Here is a 26,250-nt window from a genome sequence, read left to right as displayed (position 1 = left end):
TGAAGACAGAGCAATGTAACAGAATATCCCCAGCTCCGTCTGAGAGTGGGGAGGCAGAGAGTGTAGGAGATAAGAGCTCTAGCAATGGGCTCACAGGCATTTCTGTATGAGGCTAACTTCTCTTTCTGACGTTACATTTAGCCCTTGTATTTATTGTGACTTCTTACAAAAATCATATTATTGAGCATTAATCCACATGAGCCATTGTTTCCGTTTGTAAACTTTCACCCAGGCTCCTTGTGAGTAGGGTTTCCTTGTTTCTAGGTTAGCACAGGCATTTCTGAGGCAGATCTTCTTGCAGCATCACCAGCTTAGCATGTAATATGCGCTAAAACCTGCGGAGACCAGCATCAGTATTTCTTGCACCCGTTACGTGGAAAACCGCAAGACAACTTTGGCTGGTGAAATAAAAATGCCAAGCTAGAGACTATAAGGGAGGTGCAGAGGAGGGTGGGTGAAGAAAGTGAGGGATCACCAACGACAGTGAGGTGGGGGCATGGAAAAGCAAAACGAAAGAGCAGGAGATGGACTGCAGAGTCCAAAAGTAAACAAGAAAGAATGCGATGCTACGCCTATGAAAAGACGTGTTCACCCCCCACCACTTGACATAGTGAATGACCAAGATATCAACACATGCCAAAGGAAAGTGAAAGTAACAAGAAAACAAGTTTTCTCAAAAATATTGTAAAGAAAAGACTTCAAACAATTTATGTGAAAGCAGAGCACGGAGAAAGGCTGATACCTAGGAGACTGGAGGAGAGGGTGACACCAGTCAGTGGGAGGAGGGCGGGGCTGAAGGAAATGGACTACGGAGGCATGCAAGCTCTCGAGGGTGCATGTGTCATGGTTGTGCCCGAGTTAGTGCTGCAGTAAAGGGGGAGGTGAAGGTAGAGTCACCGCCCGCATAAAACGCGACGCGTCGGGAATACAGACACTCCGCGTTCTAGTTGTTGGTCTCTTGCTTTAGCACTTCTGGGTCACTCCTGTCACTGCCGGGTCCTGGGCTCCAGCATTGGCGTGTCGCGTCTGTGGTTCCTGCTTCCCCTTCAAGAGTTGCTGAGTACCTTTAACTGCTCTCGGACACTGATTCTTTAAAGATGTCACGGGGACCTTCTTTGGCCCTTCTCCGCTTCTCTCGGCTCCTTCGACCAGAACCCTCACTTGGTTTGGCGGTAACGCGCTACCGCTAGTTAGGTGGCCCCGCCCTCTGAATGCTCCCTCTGCATGCTGTGTAAGGGCTCCTTCTTGAGTGGGCATCCAGGCATCTGAATTTTCCTTATATTCTCGATCTTGTACAGAGTGTTCTCACACATTATTTGGCATTATTTGTATTGTGCGATATATATTTATCCCATGACAGCTACCTCGGCTCCTGAGGCAAGGAGCACATAGTTGCATATCACAGACCTCAGATTTTGCAGGGGTTGGCAGTCGCTTCTACCCCTTTTCTTTGGGCACTATACAGGCCTGCTGGCTCAACTGATTAGGTGGCTGCTTACTGAATTTACGTTGATCATTTGGAAGGTTGTGCTGTTAACAACCCACAAAAACATACTTTCTTTATAAGCCACCATGTATTACGTGTTCCTCACATGTTTGGGGGGGTAAGATATGCATCTACTTTACAGCATAATTACCCTACTGTGAATCAGTGTTATTAGGTGTTAGCATTATCTTTATCTGTGTTTAGGAATATTGCACCTGTTGCGTTTTATTTCATTAACTGTGGATACAAGCGGAAGAGGGGAGATTTCCAGGTAGAATATTTTGCAGACCATTAGTTATGTATGCTTGCTCCTAGCCTATCCAACTGTTGATTTAGCCTTTTGTTCGCAGGAATTCTTCCGGATCCCAGTGGAGCTTTCATGGTGTTGGACGTGTGCTGGACCTGCCCTGTCTCTACTTCTCTTCCCTTGTCTCCCCTCTTCCCTCTATTCACTGGTAATTCTTTGACATTGTTGGGCGGGCTAGTGGTAGAAGGAAGTTGGGATCTATTCATCTGACTCTTGCCTCCTGTCCCCGCAGAGACCTCAGGTGAGCCTGACAGAATGTTAAGAAGTAAATAAACGAGAGAGGGAGCAAGACAGGTTGCTTGCTCACCCGTATTGTAAAACAGTAATTACTGTAGAAACTGGAATGTGTGTTCGCAATTGCAATTGGAGGGTGTTGAGGATATGCCCAATGTTGTTTATGGAGTGGTAACTTACATTTTGTATGAGATAAACAAAGATCATCTATTAAAAAAGGCTAGTTAGAGGAAGAATAAATATTTTGCGGGAGACAATAATTTAAACATATGCATTGTAAGGAAATGTGTATACCATGTGTGAAGTTGTTTAGTAAACAACCATGCTTCAAACGTGACGTCTGTGCGTTGAATGCTTAATCTAATAAAAGAAGTTCCACTCACCAAAGCAAATGAATATGAGTACTTGGGCCTCGGGACACTGATAAGAGAAACACACAAAGAACAACAGGAAATAGAACGCTATAACCAACAGAAACTAAGGAAAAGTAAAATGGCAAGCACAGGAAAAAATAAGAAGTACGGTTGGGATGTAAGCCCATTTTAAGATATATTAAGTATAATAGATTTCACAAGCACAGCGCAAGCACTGTGCAGGCAAAACATATAAATGGTTCCAGTCTCCAGTGGTGTGTCTCCCTAGCATTCCCAGTGAGACATGCACCTTCTCTAAGGTTTTGATTGCTGTAGAGGAATTTGTGCAAAGTAAGAGAGTATGGAAGAAAAATGCAACAGCTAGACACAAGTAATAGGCTGATAAAGTAAGAAGGATTAGCTGAAAACTCCAAGACCTCCATTAAAAGTTCCCCATTAATTCATCAAGGAGATATCAGAGCCATTACTAACAACTGTTGCTGGTACCTCCCCATGAACTAACATGAATTGTAAATTAAACTCTGAGGAATGGGAAATTATCTGCCAGAATTTGGATTTTGTACAGATTTTCTCCAACTTCTGGGAGTTTAATGGAGAGCAGGTGGTAAATATCTTTCGGTGGGCCTGTTCAGGTTGGGGGTAGGGAAGGGTTGGCCATAAATTGGATTGACCGGGACAGCACCCTGGGCGAAAAGAACACTTGGGAGCATATTTACAAGGGCATTGCATCACGGTTGCACCACGCAATGTGGTACATGTTCAACACAAAGCTCCTAGTCATATTTATGAAGCCACGCAAAACCACTTTGCGTGGCTTTGAAGGTCTTCATAAATATGAAGTAATGCAATCTAGCATAAATCTCTGCGTTGCATTATTCTGCACAAGCAAGGCATCCCATGGGCATTGCGGTTGGTGTTCCCATGCAAATCCAATGGTTTTTGACACGTTCCCAGATTTAACAAACTTAGAAAACCTGGGACTGCCCCAAATAGATACACCTCGCCAGGTGTGCCGTAAAGAGGAGAAATATCTTTATTGCTCCTTGTTTTTTCCTCTTTCTATGTTCGCTGCCTTCTGCAGCACTCATAGAAAGAGGAAAATGCCTCTATGGATCATTTTTGTGCAGGAAGGTGCTCCTTGCTGCACAAAAACAATCCTGCCTACAACACAGGCACCCTGGCACTATGGTACAATGGTACCTGCATTGGTGTTAGGCTGCCGAAACGGTGGGAGTGCAGGGAGAAAGGACATGAATGCACCGTATTGTATAAATACATTGCATTCCTGCCCTTTCTCTGTGACGCAGGGCTGCATAGCAAAGTAACTGTACTGCGCTGCACCACAATTCCCATAAATATTCCCCTTGGAATATGTTGTGGTGGCGGGGGAGTCGTTGCAGTACTTGGAATAGTCTATGGTGGTATTACCAATTTTGGTGGAATTTCACTCCACATAATAAGGGTCCTAGTCTATGTTTGCGGCTGAAATGAATGGACATGTGATTAAGTGGCAGGCCATTGGAAAGCCAGTGTTGTTGAATCTAGCAATATCGATAGCAGTGAAAGCGCTGACGGACACAGACGTTTCAATGACTAATAATTCCTGCAGCAAGCTTCAAGATTTTAAAGCTAGGAGAAAATAGGGTGAAAATGGCAGCATTCTGACATAATACTGCATATGATCTGCAGGCTTCAGGTCATTAATTAAACTTAAAACGAGATTAGCGAAACCAGTTATGTCAATAATGAGATACTCCTCATCCAGAGAGCTCCCTGCCAGTGAGAGAAAATGCACCTAATTCTTCTTTAATCCATCACCCATCACTCCCTACCTGTTTTTAGGTCTCGCATAGGGCAGAGCATGCGCTGCCTCTCCGAGGCATTAAGTAATTTGTAAATGTGTTGAATCTCCGCCTACTGCAGCTCTTTGTCAGTAATTGGTTCCTGAGCTTGTCTGTTTTAGTGTGTTGGTTTCTGACAGGCTAATGCCCTTTGTCGATCAGCCTTTACTTTTTTAAGAACGCCCACGCAGCACCGCCTAACTACAGTAAACATGCTTTATGTGGCATGAAGTGTTTCAGTTGGAACTCTTTTGTTTCTTTTCGTGGCTATTGCTGAAAGAGTTTAGCTGTGTTTAGTTTGAGGCATTGGAATGAAGTGAATTGGGTCAGTAGCGTGTTTTATTATTATAGCTGTGTTTACTTTGAATTGGGTCCATAGCGTGTTTTATTAGCTGTGTTTTCTTTGAGGCATTGGAATGGAGTGAATTGGTTCCGTACTTTTAGTGTACGATGGTCCGTTTCTGCTATTTATTTTGTTTTCATTTTTTTTTTCAGAACAATTACACTGTTATTTAGCGCGTTTTACTTATGTAACTAGAAGGGTTTAGCTGTGTTATTTTGCTGCATTGGAATGGAGTGATTTGGCTCGTAATTTTAGTGTACGATGTTCCTTTTTCTGCTTTTTTGCTTATGTTTATTTATTTTCCCGGGAGAGTTGCATTGCTATTTAGCGCGTTTTGATTTATTTTCCCGGGAGTTTGGCTGTCTTTACTTTGTGGCATTTGAATGGAAAAGACCTTTCGCATCACTCTGTGTCTTCATTTGCATCTCTTTGAGGCTGGGAACGAAGAGATTACAATCTATACTGCCCATTTTAATGTACTTCATTATCTTGGCCTGGTTTCGGTTCTCAGCTGTCACAAACAAGTTGACGCTTCACACCATACCAGACTTTCTGTCTTCCGATTTTTTTACCCTTTTCACACATTATTCCCAATTGAAGGGCACTGCGAAGTGGCTGTGTGCGCGTAGCGTGGATGCGGGTAGGAAACCCTTGAATAATAGTGTACATGGGCGCAATGCTTCAGGCTCTTTTATAATTGTCCCTTGTGCCTTTATGAATATATAGCAAATGGCACACCATGTACTGACTTCGTAAGGATAGCAGGATGATTTGATGTGTGAATGAAGTCCCGTAAATATACGATCATACTTGATATCAGCAGCGAGCGTGAAGCGTGTTGATGTGTAAAATGGTATACATTTGCCCAAAACAAACGTTTCTTATTTACAACTGTGCTCGTGTTATAAGGAACATCAGTTTAGCCTTTGGTGCTATTTTGTTGTTGTAACCACATGGGCTCACTGTTTTCGGGTGTTTTATACTTGCAAGCTCTAACTTTATTAATCCCTCTCGAATCTCATCCCATGTTCTAAGTATGTAAAGACGGCAGGATGATTTCATGTTACAATTTCGTGCTGTAACTATACTATCGCAGCTGATGTTAGCAGTGAGCGTGAAAATTCATCATTTTGTAGACAAGCACGCCGTCGTGCATAAAACTAAACATTTGTATTTGAAACTATGCTTGTTTTATAGTGTATATGGGCTCAGTGCTGCAGGCATTTTTTTTAGTTGTAACTTCTGCCCTTATTAATTCACAATAAATGTCACATTATATTCCGAGTGTGTAAGGATAGCAGGATGAGCTGAGATAACAATTACGTGCTGACATTATACTATCACACCTGCTGTAATCTGCCAGTTTTGCGAGCATTGGAATGGAGTGATTTGGCTCGTAATTACTATCGCAGCTGATGTTAGCAGCGAGCGTGAAAATTCCTGATTTTGTAGACAAGCACGCCGTTGTGCTTAAAACTCAGCATTTGTATTTGAAAATATGCTCGTCTTATTGTGTATATGTGCTCACTGCTGCAGGCAGTTTTTTTAGTTGTAACTTGTGCCCTTATTAATTCTCAATAAATGTCACATTATATTCCAAGTGTGTAAGGATAGCAGGATGAGCTGAGATAACAATTACGTGCTGACATTATACTATCACACCTGATGTAATCTGCGAGTTTTGCGAGCATTGGAATGGAGTGATTTGGGTCGTAATTACTATCGCAGCTGATGTTAGCAGCGAGCGTGAAAATTCCTGATTTTGTAGACAAGCACGGCGTCGTGCTTAAAACTCAGCATTTGTATTTGCAAATATGCTCGTCTTATAGTGTATATGGGCTCAGTGCTGCAGGCAGTTTTTTTAGTTGTAACTTCTGCCCTTATTAATTCTCAATAAATGTCACATTATATTCCAAGTGTGTAAGGATAGCAGGATGAGCTGAGATAACAATTACGTGCTGACATTATACTATCACACCTGATGTAATCTGCGAGTTTTGCGTGCATTGGAATGGAGTGATTTGGGTCAGAATTACTATCGCAGCTGATGTTAGCAGCGAGCGTGAAAATTCCTGATTTTGTAGACAAGCACGGCGTCGTGCTTAAAACTCAGCATTTGTATTTGGGAATATGCTCGTCTTATAGTGTATATGGGCTCAGTGCTGCAGGCAGTTTTTTTAGTTGTAACTTCTGCCCGTATTAATTCTGAATAAATGTCACATTATATTCCAAGTGTGTAAGTATAGCAGGATGAGCTAAGATAACAAGTACGTGCTGACATTACACTATCACACCTGATGTAATCTTGGAGTTTTGCGAGCATTGGAATGGAGTGATTTGGGTCCGTAGTTTTAGTGTACGATGGTCCATTTCTGCTATTTATTTTGTTTTAATTTATTTTTCCGGAAGAGTTGTACTGCTATTTAGGTCGTTGTATTTATTTTACTAGAAGGGTTTAGCTGTCTTCATTTTGCGGCATTGGAATGGAGTGATTTGGCTCGTAATTACTATCGCAGCTGATGTTAGCAGCGAGCGTGAAAATTCCTGATTTTGTAGAGAAGCACGCCGTCGTGCTTAAAACTCAGCATTTGTATTTGAAAATATGCTCGTCTTATAGTGTATATGGGCTCACTGCTGCAGGCAGTTTTTTTAGTTGTAACTTGTGCCCTTATTAATTCTCAATAAATGTCACATTATATTCCAAGTGTGTAAGGATAGCAGGATGAGCTGAGATAACAATTACGTGCTGACATTATACTATCACACCTGATGTAATCTGGGAGTTTTGCGAGCATTGGAATGGAGTGATTTGGGTCGTAATTACTATTGCAGCTGATGTTAGCAGCGAGCGTGAAAATTCCTGATTTTGTAGACAAGCACGGCGTCGTGCTTAAAACTCAGCATTTGTATTTGGGAATATGCTCGTCTTATAGTGTATATGGGCTCAGTGCTGCAGGCAGTTTTTTTAGTTGTAACTTCTGCCCGTATTAATTCTGAATAAATGTCACATTATATTCCAAGTGTGTAAGTATAGCAGGATGAGCTAAGATAACAAGTACGTGCTGACATTACACTATCACACCTGATGTAATCTTGGAGTTTTGAGAGCATTGGAATGGAGTGATTTGGGTCCGTAGTTTTAGTGTACGATGGTCCATTTCTGCTATTTATTTTGTTTTAATTTATTTTTCCGGAAGAGTTGTACTGCTATTTAGGTCGTTGTATTTATTTTACTAGAAGGGTTTAGCTGTCTTCATTTTGCGGCATTGGAATGGAGTGATTTGGCTCGTAATTACTATCGCAGCTGATGTTAGCAGCGAGCGTGAAAATTCCTGATTTTGTAGAGAAGCACGCCGTCGTGCTTAAAACTCAGCATTTGTATTTGAAAATATGCTCGTCTTATAGTGTATATGGGCTCACTGCTGCAGGCAGTTTTTTTAGTTGTAACTTGTGCCCTTATTAATTCTCAATAAATGTCACATTATATTCCAAGTGTGTAAGGATAGCAGGATGAGCTGAGATAACAATTACGTGCTGACATTATACTATCACACCTGATGTAATCTGGGAGTTTTGCGAGCATTGGAATGGAGTGATTTGGGTCGTATTTACTATTGCAGCTGATGTTAGCAGCGAGCGTGAAATTTCCTGATTTTGTAGACAAGCACGCCGTCGTGCTTAAAACTCAGCATTTGTATTTGAAAATATGCTTGTCTTATAGTGTATATGGGCTCAGTGCTGCAGGCAGTTTTTTTTAGTTGTAACTTCTGCCCTTATTAATTATCAATAAATGTCACATTATATTCCAAGTGTGTAAGGATGGCAGGATGAGCTGAGATAACAATTACGTGCTGACATTATACTATCACACCTGATGTAATCTGCGAGTTTTGCGAGCATTGGGATGGAGTGATTTGGGTCAGAATTACTATCGCAGCTGATGTTAGCGGCGAGCGTGAAAATTCCTGATTTTGTAGACAAGCACGGCGTCGTGCTTAAAACTCAGCATTTGTATTTGGGAATATGCTCGTCTTATAGTGTATATGGGCTCAGTGCTGCAGGCAGTTTTTTTAGTTCTAACTTCTGCCCGTATTAATTCTGAATAAATGTCACATTATACTCCAAGTGTGTAAGCATAGCAGGATGAGCTAAGATAACAAATACGTGCTGACATTACACTATCACACCTGATGTAATCTTGGAGTTTTGCGAGCATTGGAATGGAGTGATTTGGGTCCGTAGTTTTAGTGTACGATGGTCCATTTCTGCTATTTATTTTGTTTTAATTTATTTTTTCGGAAGAGTTGTACTGCTATTTAGGTCGTTGTATTTATTTTACTAGAAGGGTTTAGCTGTCTTCATTTTGCGGCATTGGAATGGAGTGATTTGGCTCGTAATTACTATCGCAGCTGATGTTAGCAGCGAGCGTGAAAATTCCTGATTTTGTAGAGAAGCACGCCGTCGTGCTTAAAACTCAGCATTTGTATTTGAAAATATGCTCGTCTTATAGTGTATATGGGCTCACTGCTGCAGGCAGCTTTTTTAGTTGTAACTTGTGCCCTTATTAATTCTCAATAAATGTCACATTATATTCCAAGTGTGTAAGGATAGCAGGATGAGCTGAGATAACAATTACGTGCTGACATTATACTATCACACCTGATGTAATCTGGGAGTTTTGCGAGCATTGGAATGGAGTGATTTGGGTCGTAATTACTATTGCAGCTGATGTTAGCAGCGAGCGTGAAATTTCCTGATTTTGTAGACAAGCACGCCGTCATGCTTAAAACTCAGCATTTGTATTTGAAAATATGCTCATCTTATAGTGTATATGTGCTCAGTGCTGCAGGCAGTGTTTTTAGTTGTAACTTCTGCCCTTATTAAATGTCACATTATATTCCAAGTGTGTAAGGATAGCAGGATGAGCTAAGATAACAAATACGTGCTGACATTACATTATCACACCTGATGTAATCTTGGAGTCTTGCGAGCATTGGAATGGAGTGATTTGGGTCCGTAGTTTTAGTGTACGATGGTCCATTTCTGCTATTTATTTTGTTTTAATTTATTTTTCCGGAAGAGTTGTACTGCTATTTAGGTCGTTGTATTTATTTTACTAGAAGGGTTTAGCTGTCTTTATTTTGCGGCATTGGATTGGAGTGATTTGGCTCGTAATTACTATCGCAGCTGATGTTAGCAGCGAGCGTGAAAATTCCTGATTTTGTAGACAAGCACGCCGTCGTACTTAAAACTCAGCATTTGTATTTGAAAATATGCTCGTCTTATAGTGTATATGGGCTCAGTGCTGCAGGCAGTTTTTTTAGTTGTAACTTCTGCCCTTATTAATTTGAAATAAATGACACATTATATTCCAAGTGTGTAAGGATAGCAGGATGAGCTGAGATAACAATTACGTGCTGACATTATACTATCACATCTGATGTAATCTGCGAGTTTTGCGAGCATTGGAATGGAGTGATTTGGGTAGTAATTACTATCGCAGCTGATGTTAGCAGCGAGCGTGAAAATTCCTGATTTTGTAGACAAGCACGCCGTCGTGCTTAAAACTCAGCATTTGTATTTGAAAATATGCTCGTCTTATAGTGTATATGGGCTCAATGCTGCAGGCAGTTTCTTTAGTTGTAACTTGTGCTCTTATTAATTTGAAATAAATGACACATTATATTCCAAGCGTGTAAGGATAGCAGGATGAGCTGAGATCACAATTACGTGCTGACATTACACTATCACACCTGCTGTAATCTGCGAGTCTTGCGAGCATTGGAATGGAGTGATTTGGGTCCGTAGTTTTAGTGTGCGATGGTCCGTTTCTGCTATTTATTTTGTTTTAATTTATTTTTCCGGAAGAGTTGTACTGCTATTCAGGTCGTTGTATTTATTTTACTGGAAGGGTTTAGCTGTCTTTATTTTGCGGCATTGGAATGGAGTGATTTGGGTCGTAATTTTAGTGTACGATGGTCCGTTTCTGCTTTTGGGCTTATTTTTATTTATTTTCCCGGGAGTTTGGCTGTTTTTACTTTGCGGCATTAGAATGGAAAAGACCTTTCGCATCACTCTGTGTCTTCATTTGCATGTCTTTGAAGCTGGGAACGAAGAGATTATAATCTATACTGCCCATCTCAATGTACTTAATTATCTTGGCCTGGTTTCGGTTCTCAGCTGTCACAAACAAGCTGACACTTCACACCATACCAGACTTTCTGTCTTCCGATTTTTTTACCCTTTTCACACATTATTCCCAATTGAAGGGGACTGCGAAGTGGCTGTGTGCGCGTAGCGTGGATGCGGGTAGGAAACCCTTGAATAATAGTGTACATGGGCGCACTGCTTCAGGCTCTTTTATAGTTGTCCCTTGTGCCTTTATGAATATATAGCAAATGGCACACCATGTACTGACTTCGTAAGGATAGCAGGATGATTTGATGTGTGAATGAAGTCCCGTAAATATACGATCATACTTGATATCAGCAGCGAGCGTGAAGCGTGTTGATGTGTAAAATGGTATACATTTGCCCAAAACAAACATTTCTTATTTACAACTGTGCTTGTGTTATAAGGAACATCACTTTAGCCTTTGGTGCTGTTTTGTTGTTGTAACCACATGGGCTCACTGTTTTCGGGTGTTTTATACTTGCAAGCTCTAACTTTATCAATCCCTCTCGAATCTCATCCCATGTTCTAAGTATGTAAAGACGGCAGGATGATTTCATGTTACAATTTCGTGCTGTAACTATACTATCGCAGCTGATGTTAGCAGTGAGCGTGAAAATTCATCATTTTGTAGACAAGCACGCCGTCGTGCATAAAACTAAACATTTGTATTTGAAACTATGCTTGTCTTATAGTGTATATGGGCTCAGTGCTGCAGGCATTTTTTTTTAGTTGTAACTTCTGCCCTTATTAATTCTCAATAAATTTCACATTATATTCCAAGTGTGTAAGGATAGCAGGATGAGCTGAGATAACAATTACGTGCTGACATTATACTATCACACCTGATGTAATCTGCGAGTTTTGCGAGCATTGGAATGGAGTGATTTGGGTCGTAATTACCATCGCAGCTGATGTTAGCAGCGAGCGTGAAAATTCGTGATTTTGTAGACAAGCACGCCGTCGTGCTTAAAACTCAGCATTTGTATTTGAAAATATGCTCGTCTTATAGTGTATATGTGCTCAGTGCTGCAGGCAGTTTTTTTAGTTGTAACTTCTGCCCTTATTAATTCTCAATAAATGTCACATTATATTCCAAGTGTGTAAGGATAGCAGGATGAGCTGAGATAACAATTACGTGCTGACATTATACTATCACACCTGATGTAATCTGGGAGTTTTGCGAGCATTGGAATGGAGTGATTTGGGTCGTAATTACTATCGCAGCTGATGTTAGCAGCGAGCGTGAAAATTCCTGATTTTGTAAGCAAGCACGCCGTCGTGCTTAAAACTCAGCATTTGTATTTGAAAATATGCTCGTCTTATAGTGTATATGGGCTCAGTGCTGCAGGCAGTTTTTTTAGTTGTAACTTGTGCTCTTATTAATTTGAAATAAATGTCACATTATATTCCAAGTGTGTAAGGATAGCAGGATGAGCTGAGATCACAATTACGTGCTGACATTACACTATCACACCTGCTGTAATCTGCGAGTCTTGCGAGCATTGGAATGGAGTGATTTGGGTCCGTAGTTTTAGTGTGCGATGGTCCGTTTCTGCTATTTATTTTGTTTTAATTTATTTTTCCGGAAGAGTTGTACTGCTATTCAGGTCGTTGTATTTATTTTACTGGAAGGGTTTAGCTGTCTTTATTTTGCGGCATTGGAATGGAGTGATTTGGGTCGTAATTTTAGTGTACGATGGTCCGTTTCTGCTTTTGGGCTTATTTTTATTTATTTTCCCGGGAGTTTGGCTGTCTTCACTTTGCGGCATTGGAATGGAAAAGACCTTTCACATCACTCTGTGTCTTCATTTGCATGTCTTTGAAGCTGGGAACGAAGAGATTACAATCTATACTGCCCATCTCAATGTACTTAATTATCTTGGCCTGGTTTCTTTCGTTTTTTAGCTGCCACAAACAAGCTGACACTTCACACCATACCAGACTTTCTGTCTTCCGATTTTTTTACCCTTTTCACACATTATTCCCAATTGAAGGGCACTGCGAAGTGGCTGTGTGCGCGTAGCGTGGATGCGGGTAGGAAACCCTTGAATAATAGTGTACATGGGCGCAATGCTTCAGGCTCTTTTATAATTGTCCCTTGTGCCTTTATGAATATATAACAAATGGCACACCATGTACTGACTTCGTAAGGATAGCAGGATGATTTGATGTGTGAATGAAGTCCCGTAAATATACGATCATACTTGATATCAGCAGCGAGCGTGAAGCGTGTTGATGTGTAAAATGGTATACATTTGCCCAAAACAAACGTTTCTTATTTACAACTGTGCTTGTGTTATAAGGAACATCACTTTAGCCTTTGGTGCTGTTTTGTTGTTGTAACCACATGGGCTCACTGTTTTCGGGTGTTTTATACTTGCAAGCTCTAACTTTATTAATCCCTCTCGAATCTCATCCCATGTTCTAAGTATGTAAAGACGGCAGGATGATTTCATGTTACAATTTCGTGCTGTAACTATACTATCGCAGCTGATGTTAGCAGTGAGCGTGAAAATTCATCATTTTGTAGACAAGCACGCCGTCGTGCATAAAACTAAACATTTGTATTTGAAACTATGCTTGTCTTATAGTGTATATGGGCTCAGTGCTGCAGGCATTTTTTTTAGTTGTAACTTCTGCCCTTATTAATTCTCAATAAATGTCACATTATATTCCAAGTGTGTAAGGATAGCAGGATGAGCTGAGATAACAATTACGTGCTGACATTATACTATCACACCTGATGTAATCTGCGAGTTTTGCGAGCATTGGAATGGAGTGATTTGGGTCGTAATTACTATCGCAGCTGATGTTAGCAGCGAGCGTGAAAATTCATGATTTTGTAGGCAAGCACGCCGTCGTGCTTAAAACTCAGCATTTGTATTTGAAAATATGCTCGTCTTATAGTGTATATGGGCTCAGTGCTGCAGGCAGTTTTTTTAGTTGTAACTTCTGCCCTTATTAATTCTCAATAAATGTCACATTATATTCCAAGTGTGTATGGATAGCAGGATGAGCTGAGATAACAATTACGTGCTGACATTATACTATCACACCTGATGTAATCTGCGAGTTTTGCGAGCATTGGAATATAGTTATTTGGGTCCGTAGTTTTAGTGTACGATGGTCCATTTCTGCTATTTATTTTGTTTTAATTTATTTTTCGGGAAGAGTTGTACTGCTATTTAGGTCGTTGTATTTATTTTACTAGAAGGGTTTAGCTGTCTTTATTTTGCGGCATTGGAATGGAGTGATTTGGCTCGTAATTACTATCGCAGCTGATGTTAGCAGCGAGCGTGAAAATTTCTGATTTTGTAGACAAGCACGCCGTCGTGCTTAAAACTCAGCATTTGTATTTGAAAATATGTTTGTCTTATAGTGTATATGGGCTCAGTGCTGCAGGCAGTTTTTTTAGTTGTAACTTGTGCCCTTATTAATTCTCAATAAATGTCACATTATATTCCAAGTGTGTAAGGATAGCAGGATGAGCTGAGATAACAATTACGTGCTGACATTATACTATCACACCTGATGTAATCTGCGAGTTTTGCGAGCATTGGAATGGAGTGATTTGGGTCGTAATTACTATTGCAGCTAATGTTAGCAGCGAGCGTGAAAATTCCTGATTTTGTAGACAAGCACGCCGTCGTGCTTAAAACTCAGCATTTGTATTTGAAAATATGCTCGTCTTATAGTGTATATGGGCTCAGTGCTGCAGGCAGTTTTTTTAGTTGTAACTTCTGCCCTTATTAATTCTGAATAAATGTCATAATATATTCCAAGTGTGTAAGGATAGCAGGATGAGCTAAGATAACAAATACGTGCTAACATTACATTATCACACCTGATGTAATCTTGGAGTCTTGCGAGCATTGGAATGGAGTGATTTGGGTCCGTAGTTTTAGTGTACGATAGCTCTAAAATTTACAAATGCGAGACCTGTTGCATTGTAAATGCTTGTTTCTCACTCTTGCTGGTTCCTGTTTTTTCCCTTTGTTACGGCATCTCACTCTTTCTCTGTCTTTCTGCTTTGTGTGTTTTCATTCGGGTTGCTCTCCGGAAAGTTGTGCCAGTGCCTCCACCGGCACCAAGAACCACTGGCTCAAATTAAGCACTGGGTACAGATTCAGAAAGTAATGTGGTGTTCCAACCAAAAGCACCAGTTTTACAGAGGAACAGCCTACTTTGTGGCCTTAGTCTATTTTGTTTGTTTAGTCTAGAGTTTATTCAGTGTTGGTAGTATACAACGTCCAGGGCATTTTTAAGAGGTGTGTATGCGAAGCAAGGGCCATGTTGCTGCAATAAAACTCTTTTTCAAACTCCCATTAATTTAACGTGTTTGTCTTGCGATCTTTTAAAACTAAATTCAGTACCTGATTGTACTTATTATTATTTTACAGCGCGATGTATGACTGAGAGAATACAAACCTGTTTTCCCTTTTACAGTTGGTGGAATTTGATTATTTTTGATGCCTAAAGTTAGGGATTTTAAGCGGGTCCTTTTACCTCAATATTTGTTGAAGACATTAATCTTTTGTGATGACATTTCCTGTGACGCAATGGTGTTTCAAAGAGTGGGTGGTGTCAATTCGCTATATTGGCATTGTTTTGGTGAAATAAGGCAACTGCTTCAGGCACAGTTTAATTTTAGTGCATGAATGTTGTCGACTTTGTTATTGCTCAGTTTCATTATTTTTCCGCCTTGTACCAAGTGAAGGGAATATATTTAACATAAGGGAGCCCAAATGGAAACAGTGGAGAAGCAATACTTTCATCCCATACCTCCCAATATTAAATAAACACATCGGTGGTGTGTTTTGAGAAGTTATCTTTTCAATATATTGAGGAGAATGGTTTGACATTGGTAAATTTAAGAAAAAAAAATATTATTATTATTATTATTGCTGAAATCATCGAAGGTCCCCCTCGTAATCAAATGACATCACCAGGCGAGGTTAGGAAAACTCGAAACCAGAGACATTATCCTGTGGGTTCTTTTAAATCATATCAACTTCTCATTATAGATTGAATGAGGACTTTTTAACAAATTTCAATCTTGTTTAAACTATGTTTTCTTGTGTCATGTATGTGCAATGGTTTTGATCAATCGTGCATAATAAAATAACCGATCATTATGCAGACATCCAATTTAAGGGGAGGCAGTTTGAAGTTGTGCTGACCTTTAAAGATGCTCATTTTTCCAAATTGCAGCAAAACAAATATGTTGGTGTTCCGTATGCAATGTGGACAACTTACTTTTGCTACTGGTTTGTTTAGCAAGTGCATTGAGAAAGGTGCGAGGACATGGGCACACAGAAAGGAATATGAACATTGGAATGTTGCAATGATACTTGGAAAGGGCTGTGTGTACTGAAACCTTTCTGTAAATGTTTCCCTGAAGAAATCCCATATTGGGACTGGACTATAATCTCTTATGATTTCAAGTAAAGAGAAGAAAAAGAATAAAGGATTGGAAAATGCATGTGTCTTTGAAGGCCTCTTTAAAGTGACTGATGGACTGAATGTGGACGTTTTTATCACAATCAATCACCTTGAGAATATAATGTATTGGACTTAGAAAATACAGGATACTGTCATTTCAAATGATCAGGCTGTGCTCTCCATTGTTTGCCTAGCTAACGTTGGCTCATTGGAGGAAGTATGCTGGCAGTCGGGCATCTTTGAGTTAGAACACTTGGGTACAGAAATTCACCTTGAGACCAGTCCAGTGAAACTGGACCATCACTGCCAACTGCATTAGTAATTTTGTGGAAATCTTTGTACTTTAAATTTTGGTGAAGAGATGATTCAAGTGCTTTTTAAGGGGGTAGCAATTCAAAATATTATAACAATCGTGCACAGGCGCTATTCAACTATGAAAAGCATGATGTTTCCACTAGAGCAGAGCGAGCAAGACCAAAGAGACTATAAACATAAAGCATAAAACTAAGCTACAAATGGCCTTCTACTACTGTATCTGCAGAAATTGTGATGTTGGTTGACTGAGGTGTGAGCCCTGATCAAGCAACAGCCACAGTCCCGTGCAGGATGAGCTACAAAACGTCACTAAATCAACCTGTGCTTAACCCTGGGTATCTTGGCATAAAAAACATGCAGGCTTAACCTAGAGGCAATGTGTGAATTATTTATGCAGCACACAAACAGTAATAAAGTAACAGCAGAAGACAAAAAAATGCTAAACCGATTTAGAAAAATAGATTAGCTTTTAAGCAATTATTTGACACCACCTCGACAAAATTCCGATCAGTAGAACCAGAGTTACGAATGTTTAAAGATATTAATGAAAATTGCGCCAAAAAGCACAAAGCACCAATTATGGCTGTTTGGTCGTGCTGGACCAGGTCAAAATCGCAAGTTCAGGCTGACCGTGATGGTGCTTATGTCAGCTACAATCACCAGGTTGGGTCCAGTGAAGTTTTACCTTCTCAAACCTGTGCCAAGACTCCCGTTTGCAATCGAGAGGGCCTCAAGAGGCAAGAGAGTATTGTGGGAGGCTGCCAGCATCGCCGGAGCGCGTTTCTGAAGCCTTGTATTGTCGGTCCCCACAAGTGGTCAATGCTGTAGTTCGAAGGGTCGGGTTGACAGAACTTTGCACTGAATCGCGGTGTGAGCGGCAAGGTCTTGGTGCCAACCGGCCCATTTGCAAAGAGCCCAAAAGTTTGATTTCAGCTCTCTGGGCCACACCCAGGGTCCAGGACCTGGGGGGCATCACTTGGGGTTTTGGGAGGCCAGCAGTTCCTCCAAAGCAGCAGTCCTTCTTCACATAGAAAAATATCAAACAGATAAAATCTTCTTCCTGCTTTGAAGCCAATGCCATGACGAACACGCTGTGATAGACCTATATTACCAGACGTACATTCTACATAACCTGATTGTCTTTGGGACATAAACTGTGCCAAAAGACATTATGGATTTGGCGAATCCCACACACTGGTCAAAGCCCTGAAGAAGTTCTATGTGGACAAAATGCGTCAGCTCTTGGACTTTATCTGTTTGATATATTTCTAAGTGAAGAAATGGTTAATAATGGACAAATGAAGAAAGAAAAACACTACAATGGAAGTTCTTAAATGCATACATAAAGAATGTGTATATTATGCTAGTGAACAAACTCAATCGTCCGATTATTGAGTGCTGAACCATTCTGTGTTCTCTCATACATATATATATATATATATATATATATATATATTTTTTTTGAAAGTATTTCTCGCGCTGTTCGGGACGCAGGAAAAAAGGTTCGCACACAGGTTTTCTTTTTCTCAGGAGATTGTATTTAATGACTCGACTCGTTTCGACAGCACGGTCTTTGTCAATAAGTCATACAAAGACCAGGAAGTGGTAGTGTCTTTTCAAGCATTTCCTGTTGCACATTAGTAAACATAGAAAACATATTGCATGTATTCCTAGTCTGCCTGGTGGTTTAGAAGACAGGCTTCCCAAAACGTTATCAACCAAAATTGAACAAAGTATATAGACGGTTTCTAACAGTTAAAATAAACACTGTTAATTCATAGTGTATGTAACAAAATGATTCTTCAAGTGAATTCAAAGTGGCAATAGGTAACAATGCGCAAAACAATCATTTCAGAAAAATAAATAAATAAAAAACGCTAAGTGGCGGTGAACACTGCTATCGATCTGTGCTCAGTTTCAATGCAAGTCCTATTTAAATTTTATAACACCAGGTTGATAATAGAGGCACGAAAAATGAATTAGTAAATTAATATTTTTACAGTGATTGGCTAGTGCCTGTGATAGCATGTCCTATTAATGCGACAGTAAGTGCAAGTAGATAAGACACCGGGTTCAGTCCACTCCTGGTACTACTTAAAAAACAAAAGTTAACATCGGTTGCTGCGGAGGTGAGTTGGCGTGAAATGGTGTAGCCGAGTGGCTGGGGAGCATGTAGGGGAGAAGGAGACCGGGATGGATAATGGCAATAACTGCACAATGATTAATTCCTGGTACTTAACAGGGAGGGGGGGAGGTCCCCTTATATAACAGGGGAAGGAGAGAGAAGGAAGGGGGCTGTAGGGTGATAGGAGGCGCTGATTATATATATATACATAATGTAAAAAGGTTAAAACTCAAGACAATAACCAATAACCTATATATAATATAATATATATATATTATATATATATATATATATAATATATATATATATATATATATATATATATATATATATATTCACTTAAAAAACCATAGGTTTCACACAAGTTATAGTTAGCTGTACATTTCACTCGTAAAAAACCAATGAAATTCCACGTTATAGTTAGATCAGGTAACTATAACTTGCGCGCCCACAATAAACTGCTGATGACGTCACATATTACATCACTCATGACATGGTCAGTGACATCACTCATGACATCAATGATGACATCTGAAATGACACATTGTGGATTGCGGTCGCGCAAGTTATAGTTACCTGATCTAACTATAACGTGGCATTTCATTGGTTTTTTACGAGTGAAATGTACAGCTAACTATAACTTGTGTGAAACCTATGGTTTTTTAAGTGAATTTGCAAGGTTTTTTAAATGCTAATTCCTAACTATAACGTGTGTGAAACCTATGGTTTTTTCAGTGAATGTGTACGGTTTTTTAAATGCTAAGTTATGTATTTATTTTTTATTTTTTTTTCTGGTTTTTCACGAGTGAAATGTACAGCTAACTATAACTTGTGTGAAACCTATGGTTTTTTAAGTGAATTTGCAAGGTTTTTTAAATGCTAATTCCTAACTATAACGTGTGTGAAACCTATGGTTTTTTCAGTGAATGTGTACGGTTTTTTAAATGCTAAGTTATGTATTTATTTTTTATTTTTTTTTCTGGTTTTTCACATTGCGCACATCCTGCGCGCACGGTGCGCTTCGCGCACGGTGCGCGCGCTGTGGGCACTCGGTGCGATTCGCGAACCGAGCGCCCACGTTGCGCATGTCATACCGTGCGCGCCTCGCCTTTTTTTACACATTTACAATTTTTTTTTTTCCCTTGCGGGTCCTCCAATTAATTTAATAAATGTGATTGTTATTTCGTTTTTTTTTTTTTTAATTTTTTTTTACCGTACGCGTACGGTAAGCTTACCGTGCGTGCACTCCGTGATTTTTTTAAAAAAACTATTACATTTATTTTTCGTACTTTTTGGTCCTTCGTGGACCCCCTGACAAACGCTAGGGGGTCTGCAACTCTCTTTGTTGCCCCCTTTTCACGTTATCCACCTTTGTTTTTCAGAGCGAGAGACAGAAAATGGCGGCCAACACTTTCTGATTTCGACCGATTCAAATGTTTACAGTCATGTAACCATCAATCAGAATTGAGCTCGCGCACGGCACCGTACGCGTACGGTAAGCTTACCGTAAGCGCACGGAGCGCGCTTACAGATATATATATTGATTTAAATGCTATTTTCTCAGGACCTACTGAACAGATTTACACCAGACCTGCAAAAGGCACATCCCTGACCTGAGGACTACCTCTCTGCCCAATTTCAAGTAATTCTGTTCAGCCGTTCGGGCTGTAGCTCGGACTAAAGGTCCTATGGGAAAATGCATGGGGAAAACGCGTTTTGGGACCCCCCTTTTTTCTCAGCCCCTGCTTGACGAATCCCCCCGAGACTTTCAAGGTAGGAGCGGAGCGTAGCGCCCCACCTATTTTGAAAAATTCGCGAGGATTCGTCAACCGGCACCAAAGTTATTCCAAATAGAATGTTGCGGATTTCCTATGGAAACACGGTCCTAACTATAACTATCTACTGGCGACCGCCAGTAGATAATATATATATATATATATATATATATATATATATTCACTGAAAAAACCATAGGTTTCACACACGTTATAGTTAGGAATTAGCATTTAAAAAACCTTGCAAATTCACTGAAAAAACCATAGGTTTCACACATGTTATAGTTAGTGGAAATTTTACTGATAAAAAACCAATGAAATTGCCCCGTTATAGTTAGCGCAGGCAACTATAACTCACGCGACCGCAATCCTCTGCTGATGCTAATACTGTATTTAGACACTTATTTGCCCATGTCTTCTTCCATACATTTTTAGCTATACATATATTACAAATATTTTTTTTTCATAAAGACACATATGTCATCAGCAGAGGATTGCGGTCGCGTGAGTTATAGTTGCCTGCGCTAACTATAACGGGGCAATTTCATTGGTTTTTTATCAGTAAAATTTCCACTAACTATAACATGTGTGAAACCTATGGTTTTTTCAGTGAATTTGCAAGGTTTTTTAAATGCTAATTCCTAACTATAACGTGTGTGAAACCTATGGTTTTTTCAGTGAATTAGTACGGTTTTTTAAATGCTAAGTTTTTTTCCCTTATAATAAGCCCTGTACATTTGGTGGCCTACGGCCACCAAAAGCACAGGGGGTGGGGTAAGTGTGGATAGTGTTTTTTCCATTGTAATAAGCCCAGCACATTTGGTGGCCTTCGGCCACCAAAAGCACAGGGGGTGGGGTAAGTGTGGATAGTGTTTTTTTTATTTTTATTTTTTTACCGTACGCTTACCGTAAGCGTACGGTAAGCGTACCCCGCGAAATTGCCGAAAAAAAAATAAAACCGTTTTTGCACTTGGGGGATGTTTGGGGACTCCCTCAACATGACTATGTGGGAGGGAGTTGTCAAAACAGCCCCTTTACATGTTTTTGGGCTTCCGATTTTAAAAATCTCTCTCAGTGCGAGAGACAAAATGGCGGCCGCCGCTTCCTGGTTTCGGCCGATTCGAATGTTTACTAAGATCTAAGAGCCAATCAGAATCGCGCTCGCGCACGCCACCGTACGCTTACCGTAAGCGTACGGTAAGCGTACCGTAAGCTGGCTCAGATATATATATTGATTTAAAGGCTATTTTCTCAGAATCTACTGAACAGATTTACACCAAACCTACAAAAGGCACTTCCTTGACCTAGGGACTACCTCTCTGCCAAATTTTGAGTAATTCTGTTCAGCCATTCGGGCTGTAGCTCGTTCTAAAGGTCCTATGGAAAAATGCATGGGAAAAACGCGTTTTGGGACCCCCCTTTTATCTCAGCCCCCGCTTGACGAATCCCCCCGAGACTTTCAGGGTAGGAGCGGAGCGTAGCGCCCCACCTATTTTGAGAAATTCGCGAGGATTCGTCGACCGGCGCCAAAGTTATTCAAAATAGAATGTTGAGGTTTTCCTATGGAAACGTGGTCCTAACTATAACTACCTACTGGCTATCGCCAGTAGGTAACATATATATATTTACATATAATGGTTTAGTTAATCTTTCAGCCTCTTGAATGCTCTTGGCTCCCCCTTTGAAAAAGGTCTAAGAGACCAAAATGCTTCAGGAAATAAGAAACGCCAGTGCTAAAGCTATAGTTGTACCTTACATTGATAATCAATGTACCATCTTTAATTTACTATAACTGTATTTATTCTTTCTATGCAAGCCAAACTTTAACAATACAAACCTAAGAAATGCTAAAGTTATAGTTATACCTTAAATCTATTATTTGTGCACCACCATCAAATTACCATAACTTTGGCACCTCCTACTGACTACATTAACTCGCTCCTTTATGATGCACTACTTATATCCTTTTATGTTAAGAGTTTGGAGGCTGCCTCAGTCAAAAACTCACATTTGTGTGGAGTATTTGCTGGTCAAATGTTTAGCTACAAACTGTGACTGGTGGAGAAAGCAGGATGGAATAATATGAAACTAGCTTGTGATAAAATAATACCTTTAGACATCGGCCTGCATTTTGAAGAGCATCCGTATGAGCAGCACATCTCCGTTTCACTGCAGTTTCTACAATCAACAATGCAAATTGTAGCATCTATTCCTGGAGGCAGCACGTTAGGCGGGCAAAATCCTGCTATAAAAGAAAATATTCACATTAGCATGCAGCTTATTATTCATAGTAAATATTGCAATGGGTTCCAAACTGTTCTGACCTCAGGATTTCCGCATTTGATTGGTGGCCCCTGTGACCCCTTCTTTTCCGATCATCTTCAGGCTCAAGGTGTCTATCTTGTGATACATCAGACCAGGGGCGTGGGGATCCTGAGCTCCAGGTGGCCCCTTCAGTCCAGTACCCTGTTACCAGAGCTCCTGAGTGTGGTCGGAGGGGGGGCCCTTCATGCACTTTGCAGGTGGGCCACCTCAGGGTTTGTTACACCACTGCGTCAGACTCTTCGCGTGTCCTGTGACATCACTAGATACTTCTCTGTGACTCTTCATGTTCTTCACCTCACGTAAGACTCTACAGGCTGATTCTCTGCGGATCCACAGGACCCTAAATGGGGTACTTTAGTGTCTGTGACTCCTCATGGCTATTTTGTGGCCTGAGATTCCACAAAACATTTACCTAAGGGTATATCAGGTGTTATTCGTCATGTGAATCTCAATGCTCCTTCTCTTCCAATTTTCTGTCCTCTGCCTCACCTCGGTTCCTACTTGTACTGTTAATCCCAAAGGCTCTTCTCAGCCCTAAATGATCATGGGTGCTTCACTTCACTGTGCCCCCTCAGACTTGAGACCCTTTGTAATGTTCTGACTCCTCTGCCAGGATCCTATGACTGTTCAAGTACCTCCCACGTGAGTCGCATGAGCAGAGATCTGCCCTGCCATATGGCTTGTGTTAGCCGTGTCTTGTGACCAGCCACTGGGGGAGGGTGGCCCGTGGCTACTATTGGAGGCGCAGGTGCAGTGACACCAAAGCCTACATCCCCGAGCTGTCCCATTTAACCTTAATAATTGCTGTATTTTACTACCCCAACAGCAGTCAAAGAGGCCATTTTCCTTTCACACACCATGGTCCATGGCATCCTAGCTACACTACTCCGATCGGCCTACCTGTTCTCAGACCAATCAGGCTCTTTTTACGCCATATCACTCCTTAGGATCTTGGCCTGCATCCTGAGCCTAGTTTCCATGGTTTTCATCGAAAGTGTTATATAGAGATAAGTGGTAAAATAAAATCTTCTGATTCATTGCTGGTGTGATATAGCTCGCTGCATTCTCGAAGGCAGAATTACCAATAGTGAAATTCCCATCAAACTGTGGGGGAGTTTTAATTACCCCAAAGCCAGAATTACTGCATCTGCCAACAACCAACAAACTTTACATTATTGCTCATTTTAAATCAGGCCCATATGTAATCACCTGTGGCATTTGATTAATTGGTTCCAAGTTCACTGACATATATTAGCACTGTCAACAAGCAATGCATTCATTATTTTTTTTAATAAATGGTTCTAAGAAATTTTGATTCATACAGTATAACACATCCAAACCTCCCAACGCTTAAGTTGTTCCAAGGGTTTCAAACATGTGTGCAGGTGGACTGGATTCATGGCAGATTTTCAAGATTACCATTGACAATGAAAATTAGTTAACTTTAGGTAAACCCTATCTACATTTTGGACTCCCCTGATTTAGTGGATTCAGCCTTGCTGATCAGAGAGAAGATAAATCAGAATCAGTTTCAGAAATGTGCTTTAGAAAACTTAAGAGAGTCACTGAAGCCCTTGAAGGACATCAATTAGACAAGTTGTACCTCAGATTTAGTTAAATTTGTTGTCTTTGAAGCCAAAACTTTGAGAAAAGAACTTTGTGCGTTACCAGCGTAATCCAAAGTGACTGGAGAGGGTGTGGCATTAAACTGACAAAGACACTACTTTTCTCAGCCTCATTCCATAACTTGCATGCACATATTTTTTCAGAGTCAGCAGAACTTGAGTGCAAGCTCCACCTAAACAGATTAGGATACCAAAGTTCCAAAACCTGCAAACCAAGACTTTTTTGTGATAATGACCGGTAGATCCGAACACCAATGGAGTGATCTTCAAAACAATATTCTAATTCGTTTCCATCCTTTAATAGGTGCAGATTTCTAACTTTTTTGAATTCACAAACATTTCCTTGGGAAACTTTGACAGTCACAAATGTCCAGGTGTATTCCTGGAAAACCATGGTGAATTACAACTTCTCATGCACAAAATATATATTTGTTTTTGCATAATAAAATTCACTTCCCCCTTGAATATTTGTTTTAAGGTAGGAAAATCTATTTCCCCAACCATCCTGATTTGAAGGTGTCTGATTGGATAGCACAGGTTTAATGCTGGAAGATAGTCAGATGGTGGGCTTCCTAAATATATGTGAAATATTGAATGTGTTTTTAATATATTATAGGACTTGGCAGATTTAAGATATGCATTAATGATTAATGGAAAGGATTGGCAATTTATGAGCAGCTGTCTAAATTTTAAATATGGATGAAGGGCAGGGATTATGAGCTAAACGTGTGTTTTTATTTGTTCTCTTTGTAAATTATTGTGATACAGACATATTGAGCAATCTTTGTTCGAGGATATGCTCTCAAGTGGTCAAGAATGGCAGTGACACCCGTGATAACGCTAATACTTCACATGGCCTTGGAAGCAGGACAAAGCCTAATGACTTTACAGGTATAAATAAAAGGAGTTTGAAAGCAGATTTCAAAGAAAAGAGAAGCTCAGAGAAGCATCTTTTATAAGAAGAAAAAATATAAAGAAGCTGAGTGCGGAATCCCAGGTACTGTCAGATATCTCTAATGGAGAATTTCTATTAACAGACCGTGGCTGGTGAGAAGATCTTAAAGCCCAGTACTTGACATTCTTGGTCTGACAGAGGTAAGTTTGACCCCTTCCTGTAGTCACGATGTTGATACTTTTAGAGCTTAAGCAGATTGTGCCTTCTAGAAGAAGCCCCAAAAGAAGTAAAACCCTGAACGGAAAAAGCCTCAAATGAAGACAGCAAGGCTTCAAGATGATAAATTAGAAAAGAGGTGTCCAGAAGAACAACAGGACACAAGAGCACAATGAAGCCAAGAAAGGGGCGAAGAACCACCAACAGTAGCAAGACACTCCTGAGGAGCTAAGAAACCCAGGCAGGGCCGAAGAATCCCATCAGGAGTGAGCACATACACCAACTGAAGAGAAAAAGTGTTGCAAAGCAATGAGGAAGAGAATTCTACCTTTTTAGAAATGGGATTTCTGGTTGGCTAGGGCTTGCGCCTAAGCCAGGCAGAAACCACCACTCTAGTCAGGGCAAGGGAGTTACATGCTGAAGATAACCCCTGCTCAACCCCTTGGTAGCTTGGCACGAGCAGTCAAGCTTATCCCAGAGGCAATGTGTAAAGCGTTTGCACAACACACACACAGCAGCAACACACTAGGCACACCACAAAAGGAACTCCACACAAGGTGATGTATAAAAATAGCCTTTGTATTATCCAAAACACATTAGAATAGTAATCACACAATATATACAGTGGCAACTAGTCAATATTTACAGGGGATTATATACACATGACAGGGCCAATTGGGCCACTGTCAGAACCATCACAAAGAACAAATAGTAAATGTAGAACATAACCAGTAATTATTGGCAAAACACTGTACTCAGCATTATATCCTGTA

At 40.4% G+C, this 26,250-nt stretch overlaps 1 protein-coding gene and 1 long non-coding RNA gene across 2 annotated transcripts in view; one reads left to right on the top strand and one right to left on the bottom strand.

The window, feature by feature from the left end:
• Positions 1–26,250, bottom strand: part of LOC146812387 (uncharacterized) — a 110,833-nt gene that overhangs the window by 20,488 nt on the left and 64,095 nt on the right. The window contains exon 6 of the mRNA XM_085619390.1: positions 22,527–22,661. Coding sequence (XP_085475516.1) covers positions 22,527–22,661 — 135 coding nt within the window. The remainder of the gene's footprint in view (positions 1–22,526; positions 22,662–26,250) is intronic.
• Positions 1,013–25,243, top strand: LOC146812389 (uncharacterized). Its single transcript, XR_014966843.1, has 3 exons — positions 1,013–1,231; positions 1,837–2,034; positions 25,135–25,243. It is a non-coding gene; the product is annotated as an uncharacterized LOC146812389 (long non-coding RNA).

Source organism: Triturus cristatus, chromosome 7 (genome assembly GCF_964204655.1).
Source record: "Triturus cristatus chromosome 7, aTriCri1.1, whole genome shotgun sequence".
Lineage (NCBI taxonomy): Eukaryota > Metazoa > Chordata > Amphibia > Caudata > Salamandridae > Triturus > Triturus cristatus.
This window is presented reverse-complemented; position numbering and strand designations above follow the sequence as displayed.